Source organism: Argiope bruennichi, chromosome X2 (assembly GCF_947563725.1).
Source record: "Argiope bruennichi chromosome X2, qqArgBrue1.1, whole genome shotgun sequence".
NCBI classification, from domain to species: Eukaryota; Metazoa; Arthropoda; class Arachnida; order Araneae; family Araneidae; genus Argiope; species Argiope bruennichi.
Window position 1 is genome coordinate 117,567,345 of NC_079163.1, and position 18,050 is coordinate 117,585,394.

The 18,050-nt window shown below is 28.1% G+C and overlaps 1 protein-coding gene across 2 annotated transcripts in view; it reads right to left on the minus strand.

The window, feature by feature from the left end:
- The window catches only part of LOC129960345 (2-hydroxyacyl-CoA lyase 2-like), a 31,333-nt gene that overhangs the window by 3,872 nt on the left and 9,411 nt on the right, over positions 1-18,050 (minus strand). For both annotated transcript variants that reach the window (XM_056073720.1, XM_056073722.1), the window contains exons 7-15: positions 17,230-17,341; positions 15,557-15,657; positions 14,571-14,680; positions 13,834-13,957; positions 13,428-13,522; positions 12,862-13,013; positions 6,423-6,560; positions 3,452-3,626; positions 91-189 (exon numbers count right to left, since the gene is read on the minus strand). In XM_056073720.1, the coding sequence (XP_055929695.1) occupies positions 91-189; positions 3,452-3,626; positions 6,423-6,560; positions 12,862-13,013; positions 13,428-13,522; positions 13,834-13,957; positions 14,571-14,680; positions 15,557-15,657; positions 17,230-17,341 (1,106 nt within the window). The remainder of the gene's footprint in view (positions 1-90; positions 190-3,451; positions 3,627-6,422; positions 6,561-12,861; positions 13,014-13,427; positions 13,523-13,833; positions 13,958-14,570; positions 14,681-15,556; positions 15,658-17,229; positions 17,342-18,050) is intronic.

Below are 18,050 nucleotides of genomic sequence, written 5' to 3' on the forward strand. Positions count from 1 at the left end.
ATTTTTACTTTTACATTTAAGTTTAATCAACAAAGTATTTCTAAATAAGAACAAATATTGAATATTTTTTTTAATGAATACTATACTCACAGCTAAATTGCAGGCTACTTCACTTTGAAAAATGGGAACTTGCTCTCTAGCTATCTGAGTCCAGCAAGCATCATTTCCCACAAGGGCTATAATTGGCAACTAAAAAGATTTTAATAATTAAGTAATAATGATTATAAAACTAAAACTTCTGTTTTAGAAGCTGTTTTTAAAACAAGATTTTAGGAAGATTAAACATCTTCCCTTTCAAAATGTAACATATTTCAGCCATTGAAGTTTAAGAGTCTAAATAAAGAGAAAAAAATAGCTGTCCATTAATGCATGATGGAATTCCCTTTTTCTCAAACAGACAAAATAATATGTTCGTGACGGTAGATGGCGGCTCCCAGTATGAAGCGTCCAGTCGTATTAACACCTGATTTTGAAACACGAGGGCTCTTTGAAACAGACCTCATAATTTTGATCCATGGTAAGATCAAAGGACAACACTTGAGCTGCCCTTATTCCAAATTTCTACAACACTCCACTAGGAGAAACTTGATACTTCACGTTCCAATATTATAAAAAATTTAAATCATTAATTGAAATAAAGCCAATAAGTTGTGGCTGAATCTAGATATTCAAAGTAGAAATAGTGCATGTTTATTGAACTTTTAAAGACGGGATTCTTCAGCATTTAAGCTTTAGGAAAATGGAACTGAATATCTCTCAGATATCGGTGCCTTAACTGCACTAAAATTTCATTATACAAGAGTGAAGACATATTACTTATACTCCAGCTATTGAGCCTTCAATTATAATCACATATAATTATAACAAAAGAGTAAAAAAGAATGAAATTTCACTTATTCCATTTGACATAATTTACAAAATTACAGAAACATAAAATTGATTTATCATAATAGTTTATAAATGACCTAATTTCTTGTTCATTGGTTGAAAGGGTTCTCTTTCCCCAAAGAATAAAAATAAAAAGCTCTCTTATGCTTTTTAGCAAGTTATAATATCCACAAAAGCATATCATTCAGTACATAGATCTTCAAACAAAAATCGAAATTAATGTTTAAAATATTTAATAAGAAAAAGAAACAGAGACAAAAGGAAGAATGTTATGGAATATTGTATAGTATCCTACATATTAATCTTAATCTGGTCATCAAAAGATAAGAAGTAACATATTAAGAATTCTTGTGCTAACAGGGAAAGTCTAAATGCATGAAATCGTGTTATGTCGATGACGTAATTTAAATTCCGTGGGACGTGCAATCAATTAAAAATATTATGCTTTGAAGCTTCTATTCATAAATCAGCTTTCACATCCAAATATTTTAATGAAGAAAAATTCTGTTCTTCAAATTCTTAAACAAAAAGAAAATTATTTAAAAATTGCTCGTCTGTTCTCCTTTTGCACTAAGTGATGTTTTGGGGGAGAACGATGCTTAAAAGACGTCTTGGAGAAATTAAACGATTAGATCACAACATAAGGTATCCCCCCCACACTAAAAAAACAGATCAGGCGCTTATGTCTTTAAACATTGCATTTAGATATATACTTCCAATTACAAAGTTTCATTAAATGAGTTGGGCAATTGTATTATTGAAGTTTTACTTCTGCATGTTTGATAATAAAATGTTAAAAAATTAATTTTTTATATGCTTTCTATTGCTTAAAAATTCCAATTAATAAACTACATATATAACATTTATCTATGCATGTACAAAGTAGGATATATAAAATTTTCAGAGATATTAAAATGCATATTTATTTATTTAGATCATTTTTTCATATTGCAAACAAGTGCTAGAACGAATATTTCGATGCACGTTTCGGGTATATTATGCTTATCATAATACATTATTAAAAGAGATGAATCCAAATATGATAATGCTCTTATTAATTTTTCCGAAATTAAAAAAAAAATATTAGCAACATATTTTTAAAATATAGTCATATAATTATTTGCATAACTTTTCAAAATGAATATTTTCGACACCCATACATAGTTGCATTCTTCTAACAACATTTGCATTCACGTGCAACTGCATTACGATTATGTGCAGCTTAAATCCCCAGCATTTAAAAACATTCCTCTGTATCGAAATGTATAATTTTTAGGAAAGCTTAGCCCCAACAGCACTGTCCAATCGTGGTTCGAGCATTAAAAATCATATTTTTCAACAAATAGGGTATAATAAAGTCATTCATAAGCGCTATATACTAAATCATATGAAATCTATATAGCAAGCCGGCGACTGGCCTAGGGGTAGCACGCCTTCCCCGTGATCCAGGTTCGAGTCCTGGTTTGGGCATGGTTGTTCTCTACCCTGTGTTCTGTGAGGTGAGTCAAAGAACCCTCACTGTAAAAAGGGGTTGTGCAAGCGAATGTGCTTGTGTGTCATCTTCATATGAGCCAGAAGTCAGACTTCTGCCCCCGGGTCCCACAGGGGCCTTTGTCCTCAGAAGCCCTGCATACTCGGCTTAAATAGCTAACAATTCGTCAGCGGGCTTGTAAAATGCCGTAAGTAACAACAACAACAACATATAGCATGCGAAGTGTTTGCTGAAATCTTAGATGGATCCTTATGACAACATCATTTCAAAACAGAAAAAGTTCCAAATGAAAATCAGATAGCAGAGAAAATGATACACTTAAGAGGTTAATATCAGGCACACAAACGTGAGCAAATAATTTTTATTTTCTGGTTTGGTTAGCACTATTTTTCTGAAATATTTTAAAGGTTCGTTATAACTATCAACCAATTGAAGTGAGCTCCAATATGTGTGATTAGCATATTTATTTTAATTCATATTGTCTGAATGATATACAAACTATCAGACAAATATTCGCATGATAGTTATTCTATGTTAAATAAATTTGCAATTCTGAAATAAATGTTTCTATTTACATTTGTGATTTCTAAATTTAAAATATGCCAGGAAACTTTATAGACAGATGTACGAAATTTTGAATGTGAATGTAAAAGCGGCACTTTACTAGTTAGTTGACACTTTTACAGTATGGAGGCTGTATAAAAATTTCCTTTTTAAAAAACATTTTATTATGAACCTCCCAGGAGCTAAATCGTTTTCATATAATTGGCCACTCTATTTAATGAAACTTTGAGACTGAAAATATACGTCTTGGTGTAACATTTAAGGAAATAAACGCTTGTTCCAGTTATTTTCGACATCCTGTGTATTAAAGACACTTACTTGGAAATGAAAGGAGAAAGGAATTTCCGCACTACGTATTATCGCTCGCCAAAATATATAATTTAAAAGCCATAAAAACAAACCATTTCAAAAAAGAAATAAAAAAAATGAGGGAATCGTTTAGAGAGAGAATGTACCTCATAAATGCCTTCATCAATGCTTTAAGTACAAAATAAATAAATTACATACCTTATGCCTGATGAATGTATCAAATTCCATAATGCTGTATCCACAAGATCCATCTCCATATAGAATTAATACATTCGAGTCTGGATAACACAGCTTTGCACCTAAAGCAAAACCAGCTCCAACACCTAGTGTACCAAATGCACCAGGATCCAACCATCGTAATGGACCTCTGGGTCTACAAAATTAAATATACAGAGTAAGAATTTAGAGTAAAGAAAAGATATTGTTTTAAGTCTGTAAAATATTTCAATATACATACAGCCTGAGTAAAAACTTTAAGGCCAGTAAAATTTTTTGAGAAAATGTAAAATGAAATAAAAGGGATTCAAATAATATTAATTATTAAAGTTCATTGATAAGAAATAAATGCCATAAACATAATTTGTAAATACATAATTATGAAAAAATGTGGTTATTTAAAAAGTTAGTATTTCTGCCTGAGTAAAAACTTTAAGGCCACCAGTCATTTTTTAAAAATAAATATAATATAATCGTGTAATTACCATTGCAACTACTAGCTTGTGACAACGCTGCAATTTTCATACTTGTCATACGTTTCTTCGAAGTATTGGTGATCTTTGTGAAGATGGCGAAGGGTAAGAAGTTAACTGATCGTGAAAGTGGACAGATCGAAGCTTTGTTTACAACAGGAATGAGTAGTCGTGCTATTGTGATAAAGATAGGAAGATCAAAGACTGTAGTCAACATTTTTTTTTTAAATTGAAAGACAATTACGGTAAAAAGAATACTGGGGGAAGACCTAAAGCTTTGTCCTCGCGTGATGAAAGAAGAGTTTGCCAACTTGCATCTACTGGAAAGTACTCAACCAGGAAACTGATTCCGACGACAGGCTTAAAAGTTTGTCAAAAAACGATTTATAACACAATTAGAATGTCTGGAAGGTTCACTTATACAGCAAAATTGACTAAGCCTCAGTTACTGCAGAGACACAAAATAGAGCGTTTGATCTTTGGCCAGAAAGTCATGACCTGGGACAACCAATGGATAGAAATTATGTTTTCTGACGAAAAAAAATGGAATTTGGATGGACCAGATGGCTGGAATTTCTACTGGCATGATATAAGAAATAAAAAAGAAATATTCTCCAAGCGCCAATTAGGTGGAGGGTCTGTCATGACCTTGGGGTCATTTTTCTTACAATTGTGTGGGCTCGATTGCATTCGTTTCAGGCAGAATGAATTCACAAGGATACCAAAATGTCCTAACAAATCATCTTTTGCCAAATGTGGAATGTTTTGCTGGAGAAAATTGAAAATATCAGCAAGACAATGCATCGATCCATTCGAGTAATAGCACAAAAAATTGGTTCCAAGTCAACAATGTTGAAACTGTGAAATGGCCAGCTAGTTCACCTGACCTTAACCCAATCGAGAACCTTTGGGGTGACTTAGCAAGAAGAGTTTATGCAAATGGGAGACGTTTTACATCAACAACAGAGCTGAAATCTAGAGCGAAGAAGAATGGTATGAAACCGACCCCACCCTTTGTCAAAAACTCGTTTCATCCATGAAAACAAGAGTATTTGAAGTAATTCGAAAAAATGGCTCCTACACAACCTTCTAAGAATTTGTAATTTTTTTCTTATATGTTATTTTCTATGTTGGCCTTAAAGTTTTTACTCAGGCTCAAATATTCATCTGTGTGTTCTGTAATATTTTCTAATAATAAAATATTTGCAAATAAATTTTTCTACTTTTTTTACTTTTATTTAAGCTCAATAATTATCAATCAAATGGTATTTTAATTCCTCAGTTTATATGTTTCCATTTTCTCAAAATTTTTTACTGGCCTTAAAGTTTTTACTCAGGCTGTATAATGACATCTTCACACTAATGTCAATATATTTAAATGACATCTTCATACTAAAAAACGCTATTCACATATCAATTAAATATGTCTTAAGATATGTTATCAGACAACTGGGAAACAAATTCAAGAAATATCACAAGATTATGAAATAAGACAAAACAGTGTAGTTTTGCATTCCTACTAAGGTAATTAATTAGAAACACAATGCTTAAAAGAAAGAAAAAATATTACCATAGTAAAGAGAGGGCGATGCAAATAAAACTTCAACTGCACTGAGTACTGAGAGCATAAAAATATAATATAAATATATAATTAGGAAGTTAATTATTAATAAAGTAATAAGACGAAAAAATGCAAACTAATTAGGATAAAGCTTCTAAATAAAAAGAAAACATTAACAATGTACTGTGTTGGCTCGAGTAATAAGACAATTTAGCACATGTTTTTACCTAGCCATTGAGGGACAACAAATTTAATAATAAAGTTGGGGAAATGAATGAGAGAGAAAAAGAAAAGAATAAGAATTCTGAAAGACCGATATTTCGGCTATAAAAAAGTTAAACAATTTCAATCAAATATATGCAAATTTCAAATTTATGCAGAATTAGTGTGAAAATGAACATTATCTCTGCTCCTCCCTCTTTGTAATTGAATTTTAATACCTTCAACTCTGTAATCAATTTCATTTATTATTTACATTAATTCATTATTTATTCCATCACACTTCATTTTTCTTAAATAGTTCGCAATGTTTTCATGCAATTTCCTTAAATTGCAAGAGCAATAAGAAATGAAACTGTCACTTTCCGAAATCTATATAGTAAAAAACATTGACCACGGTCATTTTTTTTCAATATTAAATTCTAACCTAAAATGTAAATAAATAAATATGGAAATATATAGCACTCAAATCTTCATTAATTTAAAATTATTATCACAATGAAAAAAAAAAACCACGAAAACTTAAGATGAATTCGGAAGAAAATTAAATTCTCTGAAGTTCCTCTCTTTAGAAAATTAGGAATAAAATGCATAAAGAAATGCAATTAAGAAAAGACAATTGCCTTATTCAAAAAATATCAGAAGAGAGAAGCTAAATGGAATAAAGCATCTTAACAGGAAAATGAATCTCATATTTCACCTCAATATATAAGAAGATGTAGCAACAAAGTCTCCTCCATCGGCTACAATCACGGTGTTTTCAGGCAGAACTTTTTCAAGATCATACAACAGATGAACTGGATCAAGATATCGGGATTCGTTGTAGTTGATTTTTTCTCTTAAAAAAAAGTCAAACATACTTTAAAATAAACAACTCATTATTTCATTCTTAATTTTGTTTCATTTACAAATCTTTTAATCCTCTTTTTTACTTAAATAGGCTAATGAAATTCGCTATATAAATGCAAAAGATTTTTAATAAAACTTTTAATATTTTGTACAAGTTGAAGGAATTCAGTGAGGAAAAATTAGCAAGATTCAGATCAAATTATATAAAACGTCAAAATTAATGACATGTCTGTTAAATTAGAATGATATGGGATAAATTCTTTGATGGGATTAATTTATTTTTAAATTTTAAACTAATAAATTTAAAAAATTTATTAGTTTACTAAAAACGTAGTTTGCTTTTGATTTTGATCCTTTTTTTATTTTTTTTAAATTTATAACTATAAACAATATGGAAATTGAAATAATTCTTTTACTCAAATTCACAATCCTTTTACGCCATGAGTATAGATCAAAATTTAATTGTACTAATTAATTAACTGATAATTAAGTTCCAAAAGTATTAAAATAATGTATTTTCATTAACAGCACACAAATATTCAAACTTCTAACATATAAGAAAATGAATACAGAATGGCTATTCTTGGTAGTTATAAAATTTATTTAATTAAAAAATAATGCATATTATATTGTTTTTCACGTAATACTAAAATAAAACAATTTTTAGAAAGAAAAAAAAAACAACCTTATATAAAAAATACCAAATTGGTAAAAATGTTCAGTGACCTTTAGCATAGAGTACATAAATTATAATGAAAAATATACTACTAAAACATAGTATCCAGCAAATTTCATTTATGAGGAAATCAGTATTCAAACAAACTAAATTAAACTTTAGGATCTTATTGGTTGGCACAAAAAAGATCACTTCACATTTTCCATATCTGATAATATTTCGTGACCATGAAATAGAAAACAATTTTTTTATGACTCACCAAAAAGTAATATAAAATTAACACTAACTCAACAATTAAATAAAATTGCAGGGAAATACAGATATAAAAAAGATTTTGTAAAATTTAATTGGCATGTGATCCTTGCCACAGCATAATTTTGTGTGCACGTGTGGTTTTTACTATTTCATATACTTTGACCATAATTTCTTAATAAATGTAAATTTATTTGAATATTTGCTTAAAAGAAAATTCATACGTTTGTGTATTTATACTTAAAAAATTGGAATGCAGTAATAAAAGAAAATCCATAAAACAGACAGGGTGCGGTGCGAGAAATAGTTGAAAAAAGTAAGCATTTTGGCGAAAAAAAAATCAGGCATTATTATAACACTGAACTAGGTATTTTCTAAGTGTAGGATTTTTTTGGGGGGTTATAAAATAATGCATTGTCTTTAATTAAAAATTTTAAAAACGTTTTTTTTAATTTAATATATGCATTTTTTTTTTTTTAATATTTCTGTACTCACACAACATCTTCTATTGTTTTTTTTGATTTGAAATATATATATATATATATATATATATATATATATATATATATATATATATATATATACAGTGGGTAAAAAAAGTTTCCGTACGCAGCTATGACTGTTAATAGAAATTTAATTTTTGGCACAAAATATTTTGTTACGAAAATGAAAATTTTAAAATTGGTTTAACACAATTTCATTTATTATTTATAAATATTATAAAGGAGAAAATATGAAGAAAATTAAATATTTAAATTGAAAGAATAAAAAAATGCCACTAATAAGGAACAAAAAAGTTTCCGTACGGTATTTACATAGTACATGTGAAAAACCTTTTTTATGCTGACCAACTTGCATTTAATGATCGGTAGATCTTTCTTTGGCCTTTTTCTCTTCTCTCAACTGTTGTGGCATAACCCCCATCAGTTTTTTTGTTGTTTCTGGGGAAATACTATTCCAAATGTCTTGAATGGCCCTTTTGAGTTCAACCTTGTTCTTATTATATTTTTTTAGTTCAAGACCGATTTCTTCCAATAAATGTCCTATAAGGATTAAATCGGGAGACTGGGGAGGGCTATGAAGCTATTTTTTAACATGATAGAGGCATTAATCTTGACAAATCTTGGAGGTGTGCCTAGGATCGTTGTCCTATTGAAAAGTAAAGTCCATTCCAAGGGATAGTTTTTCTGCATTGGTTAAAACATTTTGTTTTAGAATGTCAAGATGCATGTACTTATCCATATTTCCATCTATAAAACATAAATTTCCGACACCAGCAGCACTTATATACCCTCATACCATGTTCAACCATTACCGTGCTTCGCAGTTCCACATAAGTTCTTAAGTAATATATGCTGTTTTGATTCCCTCCAGATCATAACTCGACCATCTGACCCACAGATATTAAATTTTGATTCATCACTAAAAAGGACCGATTCTCAAAAAGATAGAGGCTTGCTTATATGCTTCTTTGTAAACTCGAGACTTTTTCTGTAGCAGAGACTTATAACAGGCCTCTTAAGGGCCCCACATCCATTAAAACCTTTTTTTAAATGATATTTCTCAGAATTTAAGATGCGAATTTAATATTGTAATTAACCATTAAATCAGTTGCAAGTTGAAATGCACTAATCCGAGGGATTATCTTGCACCTTACACATGATATTTCTTTTATGCAAGCTATTTAACTTCGGAGTTCTTCCGGATCAATCTCTATCCTTAAATTTTTACACATCACTGTATCTTTCAATAATATACTGCATACTGCATTGTAGACTTTGGTTTGTAAGTCATATATATATATATATATATATATATATGATGCAAATTGCCATTACCAAAAATTAAGTCAATTTTTAAAAGATTAACAACATAAATCTGTAACCTTTTTCGATATTTCTTAAAATTACGAAATATTAATTTGGAAGGATACATTTAATTTGGATGGATACATCATTTCTGGAAATGTGAGTAGTGATGTAAAAATAACGTATGACCAAAAAATTTTAGTACGGGACAACCAATTTTTCTTCATGTTTAAATCAAAATTGAGTTAAAAATTAGAGAATGCATGTAAAAAAAAAAAAAAAAAAAAATGACACATCATGGCGTTTTAGGACTCCTCGAATTTGAAACAAGCATTCCACCTGATACATAACTGCAACCAAATTTTAGATTCATATACATCATGGCTGGAAATAAATGAATTGTATCTGACTTTTATATATGCAACAATAAATAAGATTCAAGATGGGCGGAATAGCATTCAAGAATAATCAATAATAACTAATCAAGCGTTAAGAAATTAGATACACAAAATAAAAGAAAACGTCTTTATTTTTCTCTTTTTGAGCTACTTAAAATAAGTTAGCTTTAAACACATTTTGGCTCTTAGAAACCTCTAGTTTTACATGGAACTTTACCTAATTTTTCTCTAATATCTTGTTAATTAAACACATTGATCAATATTTTTCATTTACAAGGGTAAAGCACAAATTTGTACTGTATGTTCCAAAAGATTCAAAAAAGGTTCCACTTTTATTCTTAAAACTGAAAAACTTTCCTGTTTAGTCATTGAATTTAAGATACAGTCCGTCAAAAGAGCATCCGGAACCTATTATTACTCGTAATCTATAAAAGTTAAATCCAAGGTAAAAATATCATTCGCTTTGGAAGAATGTCCTCTTTAAAAATATATAAACTGCATTCGCATAAGAAGGCCATCTACAAAAATGTATTTTTACATAATTTTAAATTTTCAAATTGCTAATGCTATTTTATCGCCTTTTAACCAATTTAAATAATGAGAAATCCCCTGAAATAAAATTTTAGACAAATCAATTCAAAATAACTGGAGATCTACTAGAAAAAAGGTTTATGGAATGTGTAAACATATATATATAAACGTAGCAAATAGATTACTCTTAGTTCTTACCTTTATTCAAATTTGCATTTCGGTCATTAATACGATAATTTTGCTATACGAAAAATCAATATTATTCTTATGCATAACACGATTAGCAATGTAACAAAAGTAATTAAAAATTCGAAACACACACTTTTGTCTGTATATTTAAAATAAATAAATAATAGATAATAAATATTAAAAATAAAACTAATTAATAAATATTATTAATAAAATTGTTTTAAGTTTAAAAGTTTTTGTAGTAGCTAAAAATTACAGCCAGATGCTTATTTTCTGAAACATTCCTTTGTAAATGAAACGCAAAAAAATATTATGCTACTTATTTGCTTGTCCAAGTTTTCAAAAAACGATACTTTAAATCATTTTTAAGAATTATTTAATACTTACTATCTCTTTATCAGAAAGCGGATAAAATAAAGAAAATATGTATTGAAATGCTTATAAGCATTTTCTTCGTTCCTTTTTTTAAAAAAGGATATTTTTTGAAAGTCTAATGTCATTGCATTATCTAAGCAAAGAGTTGCATTTGCATTTTATTCAATATTGTTTTTTTTATTAATATATTTCACGCTATATAAATTTTGAACTTAATAAAGAATTTTTCTTCTATGTTTTTTTCCCCATTAATGAAAGACTACACAAATCACTTTTTCAAACTGTAATACTCCTATTCGTACCAAACGAAATTTCGCTTGCAATGTAAGCGAAGTAGAATCTGCTTTGTGTATCGATTTTTCTCTCCCATCTTAGCATTCATTAGCATTCTTTATTTAAAGAGAAAAAAAAAAAAAAACTTCATCTAGAGCATTGAAAGACATGCTATGTTTACCTTTTCATTTTAACGATTTTTTTTTTTTTTTTTAATTCCTGTCATAGAATTCTTTTGCGAAAATGAGATGACTCCACCCCCCCCCCTCCAAACAATGTGAAAATCATGTTGTTCTGAGAGTTTTTAGTTTTTGCAACATACTTTAAAAACCATTTGATGAAATTTGACAAGATTTATAATATTGATGTTTTAAGTCTTTGCTTTGATTGAAAGAAATTCAAAAATTTTTAACTTCTAAATTTAAAAATTAATTAAAATATAAAACATACTTTCATATTTTAAAAAAATGCCCTAATTTAGTCTTGCTTATTTTGTATTTTAATGTAAATTAAGAATTATTGCCAAAGATTTAATATGTATTGAAATATCTAGAAAATACGAGAAATCCCATTAAAAATTAGGAATTTAAATTTTCAATTTCTTATAAAACTCATCAACCGTAAACTAAAAATTACAAAATACTATATGTATTTGAACTATTTTTATTCAGAGAATCCAAATATGCAATCGAAATTCGGTGTCGCTATTTGAAAAATTGAATTTCAATGAATATAAATCTTCAGACGAGCCCATACATCAATAATTATTCAATACATTTATAGAGAACATATTTTTATAACGACTGGCATTTACAATATTATAGTGCGGTAATTAGATTTGGAATAAACAGCAGTGTCGAATACATTTTTGACGGACTGTACAAGATATAGCTATATTAATGAAACATAATTTTTGTTTCGTTTGAGTATAAACAAAACTCGACTGAATTTTCTTCACTTTTAATTTAAAATAGTTATGGTAAGAAGGCTGAAAATAAATTATTATTTTGAACTTTTGTAGTTGCAAGACGAAAAATAGCTAAATACTGTTTAAGAAGAAATGCGAATAATTTTTAAACATCGATTCTTACTTAAATTACAAAAATTAAGTTTTATTATCAATAGATAAAAATATTTTCCTTTAATATTTAAATCAAATATTTAGTTACATAATCATCATTTTCAGATATTTTTTATTTGCTCTATTATTTTCAGTTAAATAAAATGATTTTATAATGTAGTATTTTATACCATCATTTATAGAACATTTTATATTATTTTGCTATAAATTTTATTCAAATTAAATCTTTTAATTTATAGTAATAGAATTTCTTCTTCCTTCATTTAAACTAATAATTAAAAGAAATGGACACTATTGACTGTAAAAGTGAAACACTGATGCTTCATCATTTTAAATTACTTTTTTTTCTGCAGTAAACAAATAAGTATTCACTAGTCACTAACACTAAAGTAATAGAAAATTCTGGATACGAAGTTTTTTTCTTTCTCTTTTTTAATGAACGCCACCTCAACCAGGATCCAAATTTATACACATATCTACATGATTGCCAATGTCTTTTAATTAGGAAACTGTGAATACCAAAAATAATTTAATCTTCTAATAATCATATTTATAAATTTTCAAATACCCATTCAACATTTTATGTGATTAATCTAATTCTGACTTAATGTAACAAAGGTGCAGTTCATAGATCAACATTTACTTTTTATCTTTCATGTTTTTAACATTTAAGCAACATTTAAAAACGATAAGAAAAAAATAATAACTTGTTTTTCTTTTCTGTAGCCTCATCTCTTTCACGTAATTTTGAAAGCCATTCATCCTGAGGATAACCTGAGGATTTCTTAGCTAATCTTATAAGAAAATCGGAAGCACTGGCTTGAATAGCAATTGTTGGTTTCCAGAAAATGCCAGAATTCTAAAAGAAAGCAGTGGAGGTAAAAATAATACAGACTAATGCAAGACCAATATAGTAAACGAAAAAACATTAAAGGAAATAAAATTTTAGTAAGAAATAAATAAAAAAAATTTTAATTTTAAAGTAACTTATAAAATTTTAATTGCATAAAATTTATTAAACTTAAATATTACTGTATAAAATTTTAATGCCAGTTTTTCCTATTAAAAAAGGCTTTATTTCAATATTAAGGGATATGTATGTAAATGAAATACTTTTGGTGGAATTCGAGTTCAAAATAATATTATAAATATATATACTTTATTTAAAAATCTTATATCATAAACTTTTTATTTGTTATATACTGTAAAGTAGAAAATTTAATTAGAGTAAGAATAAAATACAAATAATCAGAACTTTTTAAGAAATAAGTACCTTATAAAGTTGCGTTTTGTCCCTATTAATAGCAATAATTTTTGACTTAGAGCTAAGAACCCTTCCATAAGATAGGCGAAAATCACACACAGATCCTATAAAAATATTTAAAGAAAATGCTAGTTCATTGCTTAAATAAAGAATGCACATGACCGATATAATTGTAAAAAACACACATACTTCAAAATTACGTTTTTTTTTTAAATTATTATTATTACAATTAAACGCCAGCAGAAACAGCTTTAGAGCAGACAATTAAATTAGTATTCCTTCTTTAGTGATAATGTAAAGCCGGCCAGAAAATATTACAATTTAAAATGACATTACCTCAGTATACAATGCTTTTTGTTAGTTAAAAAAAAAAAAAAAAAAAAAAAAAAAGGAAAGGAAAATTTTATAAACTAACCTGCTAAAATAACTAAATCAGCTTCTTGCAAAGCGTCTCGTCTTTTTTGTCGGATATGGAGAGGATTATTTCGACCAAGTAAACCTCGAGCCATTCCTCCAAGAAAACATGGAATTTTCAAATGCTAGAAAAATATTATAGAAGCACGAATAAATTTATCAGACAATTAACAAAAGGTAAAAAGCAACCAAAAGCTTTATGTTTTCAAATTTAGAATAATTAGCATTCATAATTTAGCACAAAATTAATATGATTAAAAAACAAGGGTGGACTACTTTTAAGACTTGTTAAAAAAGGTAACTACGGCTAATAAGGTAATAAGGCTACTTTTAAGACTTGTAAACCTGGTATTTTTTAAATAAGCAAGTTTAAACTTTCCAAGCATATTTTATGAAACAGATTGTAGCGTAACTAGACCATAGCAGGCTTCCTGTAAATGCTTAGGACTTAAATGCTGCCATTTTTCACTTCTATATAGCTATAGATTCTATATAGATATAGATAATTGGGATACTTCGGAATGGGATTCTATAAAACCAAAAAGCCCCTGGTATTTTACAATTCCTGCCATACTATAATTACGCAACTAAACAAATATCAAGTAAATATATAGGTTTCAATAAAATTCAATATTTTTTTAAAAAGAAAAATTGAAATTAACACATAGCATATATGAAACAAATCATCAATTCAATAACTATAACGTTATTTTATTGAAGGATCGATCCTTCACTAACTTCAAGTGCTTTTCTCAAATTTTCAGCTTCTGTTGGAGGTATTAGAGCCTGGCTACCTAATAGAATCAAAGGGCGCTTGGCGTCTTTAAGGAGATTTTGACATTCTGAAACTATTAAAGACAAGATTTATAAAAGATAGTGAACATAGAAATATAAATGTATATAAGTAGAAAATTTAATAAAAATAATAATAAATAAATAAGACAGTGAATTTAGTACTTTTCTCATTCAAAACCAACAATTTATGAGCTTAATTCAGGTTAACATGTAAACTAAAAAATTTCATTTTTAATATATTAAATACAGCATTAAACTCTTTGCTACAAGATCAGAAAAAAACAAAACAAACTAATTCAAAAACATTTTTTCTAAACCATATTTGTGAAAAAAATAATAGAAGACAAACACAAGTAACACACAATTTTTAAGTTGAAAGTAACTCTGATGATGTTAATGCTTGCGTATCTTCAGCAATGGAAATAAATATAAAGAAAATTTAAACGTTCGAGAAAAGGAAAATAATATTATTCAAGTGATGTGTTAAAACTGACAATAATAACACTATTTGGAGCATGAAAAAAAATTATTCAAAATGTGAAATTAGAAGCAGAATTCAAAATGATGCAGTTTTTTTTGTGAATTTTTTAATGAATTCCTAATTTATTAAACACGCTGACAATCTAGAAAAAAAATCATTGCAGTATATAAGTAGCTTGATGCCATTTTCAGCTAAAACAAATTAAATCTGAAATTAAAATATTTAAGAGCAAATAAAAAACATGCATTCATAATACATTTCATAAAAGCAATGGATAATTTTTATAACAATGCCCCCTCACTTAAGGATAATATTAAGGAAACAAAGTTCAAATCTATTTCTCACTTTTCAAAACTGTTTATTTTCAGAAAAATTAAAATAAATATTAAAACAATAAAAAAATAAAATGTTCACCTTTAAAACAAATGTTTAACAGTTAAATATTTACTTTTCTTATCTGATGCGACAGGAGTATATACAGGTAAAGGTGACAAGTCTTTTTCATCAAAAGCAGAAGCAAATTGATAACGCAAATAAAATTTCAAATACCTAAAAAAGAAATTGGGGGTAGAATACAAAAGACAGAAAATTTTATACGGCATCTGTTCTCAGCATTATAAATTTTATTCATAAATGTGAAATATTTGAAATACACATCAAACATACTTGACACATATGTTATTTAGCAAATTACTGTCATGTAAATGTTTTAAATTCCGTGCAGAATTTCAATAACGAATAATTATTTCTATAATTTTAACTATGCAAGTTTAATATGAATTTGCATCAATTTTTCTCTGGGATAATTTATTTTTTTTATTTAAAAATTGAAAATTAGTCTAATGTCTGAAAACGTCTCCAATAGCTATCAAGAATAAATATATTATAGCAGAGTATTGCTAAAACTCATTTTTATAAAACTATTTTAAAACTTAAATGTTATTAAAAGTCATCTTTCAAAGAGATATAGTTAAACCTCGCGTAACGAGCACCTTACATAACTAGCGATTCGCATAATGAGAAAACAAAATGTAAAAAAGTGACTCGCTTAACGGGCGATATTTATCAGAACGAATAGCAAGTAGAATTTGTGACGTCCCGTGCAAGATTGCACAGTATAAGTCTATGTTAAGCGTTTTTTTTTTAAGAGAACCCCTACATGGATTATTTGACACGAGAGCGTTGTCGCAAGTATCTGTAGAGCCTAATCTACAAAATTGTGTCTCTGGCCAAGTTATGGGCTAGAGATGGATAACAATGACATCGATTTGATGGTCTAACAGCCTATCTAAAATTATCGAAGAGCTTATAGAGCTGCATTCTGTATCAGTAAAGAATGAGTTTTGGTCAGGAGAGGAGGAAATAATAGCCTCAGTAGAGCAATAATAATTCCAGTGAAATGTGGAAGATGCTGAGAGTATTGAAAATTATTGCATCCTATGTTGAGAAGCATCAGACAGTAGTTATACGCGCTAAAATTCATTTAACGATAATGCTGTGCCTCACTTTCGCCAAATTTTGAAGCGTAGTCAAAGGTCGCCTTTTGAAAATTTCTTGTAAAAAAAGCCTGCATTACCAATAATAAATTACAATATTGTAAATTTGTGTATTATTTTTTGTTGTGAAACGAATTGTTCTAATTTAATTGATTCTTATGCGAAAAAAAGTTTCGCTTCAAAAGTGTTTCGTATTAAGAGTAAGAATCGGGAAAGGATTAGCGAGATTTCACTGTGCATGCAAAGGATAAGATTTATAATACTTGGAGACAAATTCACAGTGTTTCCATGAATCTGCAGATGTTTGTAAAACATAAAGGTACACAATATTATGAAATTCATTAAATTTAATGAAAACTTAAAACTGAACTTAAGTATTTTTCTTTTATAAATATAATAAATCTTAAAGGTATGAATACATTAAATCAGTTGCATAAGAAGTAACAAATATGACATTTTATAGTTAGATGAATAATTGCTTTATTTAAACTCATTCAATTATATATATATATATATATATATATATATATATATATATATATCTTTTAATGAACAACTTGGATGACAACTCAGACATTTGTAAATCATTCCAGATATGAAGAATTAATTTTTTCAAAAATCTTACGCATTCATGATTTTGGGCAGAAGACCTTTAGGGTTTTCTTTTATCTTCATCTCCCGTTTGACAAACTTATGTGGATATAGAACATCCAATGGCAATTCAACAAAGACAGGCCCTAAAAATAAGTGTTTACAGTTATTCATTAAAATTTTATAAAAGCTTCATAATATTTCACAATCAATCCTACTATGATTTTAAAAGAACAAACAATGAGATAGTGAGAGACGAGTTGAATTTAAATTAATTCATTTTCAAACGAAAATCGTCAGCATGTACATCAAACCTAGTACTAAGTGGACACTGGAGGATTTCAAAAATAATTCTACTCTTAGGACTATCATCATTGTGAGAGATCCCAATGTTTTTCAGATTAGTTCCGCAAACATTATAGCTAAATTTAGCAAATTATAGCAGAGGGGGTTTGCCATAACTGATTAAATAACTACCGCAAAAGACTCTTTAAATTCATATGAACCGAAACTTGTATAAAAGTGCTGGTACACTTCCCTATTCTGACACATAATCTGGAATTGGGTATTGCAAATGATTAGGCCTTTTTAAAATGTATTTCCTTCTATTCTGATATCTGAGAGCTAGATTCTTTACACACGGATTAAATTTTAACTATTAACTGAAAGATTTTCTAAAAATCACGCACTCTAGTATTTCTCTGTCATTTGGGAGATCTTTCAGTACAAATTAAATCAAAAACTTATCTCCTCTTTCAAAATAAATAATTATAATGGTATTGAATCTGCAATTGGATAATTAGGCAAAACTCTTAAAGAAACCCTTGAAATAATTTCAAAACCAAAATTAAATCA